The following is a 2605-nucleotide window of genomic DNA, read 5'->3' on the forward strand; positions in this document are numbered from 1 at the left end:
TATATATATATATGCATATGATAGGTTTCTGTGTACAAAATCCACTCACAAGGCTTTGGTCATCCTGAGGCTATAGCAGAAGACACTTGCTCAAGGTGCCATGCAGTGGGACTGAACCTGGAACTATGTGGTTGGGAAGCAAGCTTCTTACCACACAGCCACGCCTATACCAAAATGATTTTTATCTTAATTACATAGACTCTAGATTACTTCCAAAACCGATGGAGTTACAAGCTTTGCCTAATTATAATTATATTCAGTATGGATAGTCCATTTCACTATTCCTATAAAATCAATAGATATTTGATAATTTTATTTTTAATTTAATTAGTAAATTTTATTGTTGAAGTTTTAGATAATTTCTGAAAATTCATCATCATCATCATCATTTAATGTCCGTTTTCCATGCTGGCATGGGTTGGACAGTTTGACTGGGGACTGGCAAGCCAGGAGGTGGCACCAGGTTCCGATCTGGTCTGGCAATGTTTCTACAGCAGGATGCCCTTCATAACGCCAACCACCCAGAGAGTGTAGTGGGTGCTTTTTACGTGCCATCGACACGAGGGCCAGTTAGGTGGGCCTGGCATCGATCACGTTCGGATGGTGCTTTTTACATGCCACTAGCACAGGGGCCAGTCAGTGAGTACTGGCATCGACCACGTTCGGATGGTGCTTTTTACGTGCTACCGGCACAAGAGCCAGTCAGGGTACTGGCATTGGCCATGTTCGGTTGGTGCTTTTTACATGCCATCAGCACGAGAGTCAGTCAGGGGGTATACTGGCATCGACCACATTTGGATGGGACTTTTTATGTGCCACCAACACGAGAGCATCAACATTATTTTTCCTTTACTGTTAACTTTTGTGTTTGGCTGGATTTGGTAATTTGCAAGGTGATTTGGAATTCTGGGATCTTCAGCAACAAAAAGTGATCAGTTCTACTAAAGCAATGGATACAACACATTTTGCTTGGTGTCCTGATGGTGTTCACTTTATTACAGCTACCATGGCTCCTCGACTCCGTGTTGGTAATGGGTAAGTACTTTATTATTATTATTATTATTATTTTGTATTTGCATTGGCAAGATGCTCCTTCAATTTGCTTGAAAGTTCATCCCAATTAGGTTATTAAAATTCTTCATCTAAAAAAAAACAATGGCAGCAAAAGTGAAAGGATGGATGATGACGGTGACTACAATTCTTACCTACACCACCAAAAGTAAAGGGACAGCTACAGCAACATGGCAAATAAAGAGAACAAGCAAACCTTGTCGACGACCATCTCCTGCACACACCTTTACATCATTTCAGCCACAACAGAAATAGCACCACCAAAACCCAGCTGTCTCACTACCAGGGATGTCACTTTGACCAATATGCCTGTTGTTGGTTATGATATCTTTATTAAAGCAATGACTGCTACGCCTAAACTGCCGAAACTGTGTCTTTTGCTAATTCAGGCAAAGATATGCGGAAAATTTGATAAGGTAACTAAGGGAGGATGAAGAGGAAACTCTTGCCATACCAGAACATATTAACAAACCAGGAGGTGCATAGTAACCTACTCTTACATAGGACAAAAGAAAAAGTAGATGGGTGGAAAGACCAAATCTAGCTGAAATAGAATTCTGTTCTGACAGAAAGAACTCTAAAAATTCGAAGAATTAATCCTGATATTCTCATATCTTGGCTGATGTGTGGCAAACATATTGGTTGATAGCAGCTGGCTGGCATTGAAGAGGAGACCCAGGTATTAGACGTTTGTAAGTTTTGCAATGAGAACTAAAGGAATAAAGGAATGGTGCTCTTGATCCAAACAGAGCAGGATATAACTGAAGCCATCCCTGACCTAATTCACTTGTTAGATAAAACCCATTTGTTTGTGCTGATAGAAGACTGAAGGCCAAGGTGTCACATGTGTGGGTTTTTTTTTGTCCACAGCAGAGGAGGCCAAACGAAAGGTCCCCACTGCTGTTAATATCACAACTTGAATAATATGAATGATAGCAGGCGACTACAATGACAATAATTATTTCAATAGTAAAATCAGTAGCAGCTGTGAAAGTAAGGGCAGCCGTAACAGCAGTGCCAACCGAAATGCAGAACAGAACCCTAATGACAACAAAATGCTCCGTCTCTACAAAATAGCATAAAACGTTTGGGTCACCATTTAGATTATTCAGGTTTGTCCTGCAACGAGGACCATAAAGATGGAAATTAGAAAACGGTCCCTTGTAAGAAGGGAGAAAGAAACGGGAAAGGGACACAACAAATCTACACTCACAAAAAGCTGAGAGATTGAGAGGGAGGAAATTGATGTGATTCCTAATAATTAATGGAAACTCTTCTGCTTGACCTCCTTTTACAACAGCAGAAAAAATATTTATCCAATTAATGAAAAAAAAAAAATGAAGTTTAGAAAATGACTAATTTTTGATATTTTTTTAATTTAATTTCCTTTCAGGTATAAACTGTGGCATTATACTGGAAGTATTTTGGCTCAGTTGGAAATACCGTCTGGAAAAGAATTATGGGAGTCATTATGGATGCCAGATATGGATGGCAAATTCCCTTCGAAATCTATTGTGTATAAGAAGGTACCATC

The 2605-nt window shown here is 39.7% G+C and overlaps 1 protein-coding gene across 1 annotated transcript in view; it reads left to right on the forward strand.

Moving 5' to 3' along the window:
• LOC106880371 (eukaryotic translation initiation factor 2A) overlaps positions 1 to 2605 on the forward strand; it is a 16304-nt gene that overhangs the window by 9669 nt on the left and 4030 nt on the right. The window contains 2 exon segments of the mRNA XM_052974771.1: positions 861 to 1035; positions 2465 to 2602. Of these exon segments, the coding sequence (XP_052830731.1) occupies positions 861 to 1035; positions 2465 to 2602 (313 nt within the window).

This window comes from Octopus bimaculoides, chromosome 19 (assembly GCF_001194135.2).
Source record: "Octopus bimaculoides isolate UCB-OBI-ISO-001 chromosome 19, ASM119413v2, whole genome shotgun sequence".
Taxonomy (NCBI): domain Eukaryota; kingdom Metazoa; phylum Mollusca; class Cephalopoda; order Octopoda; family Octopodidae; genus Octopus; species Octopus bimaculoides.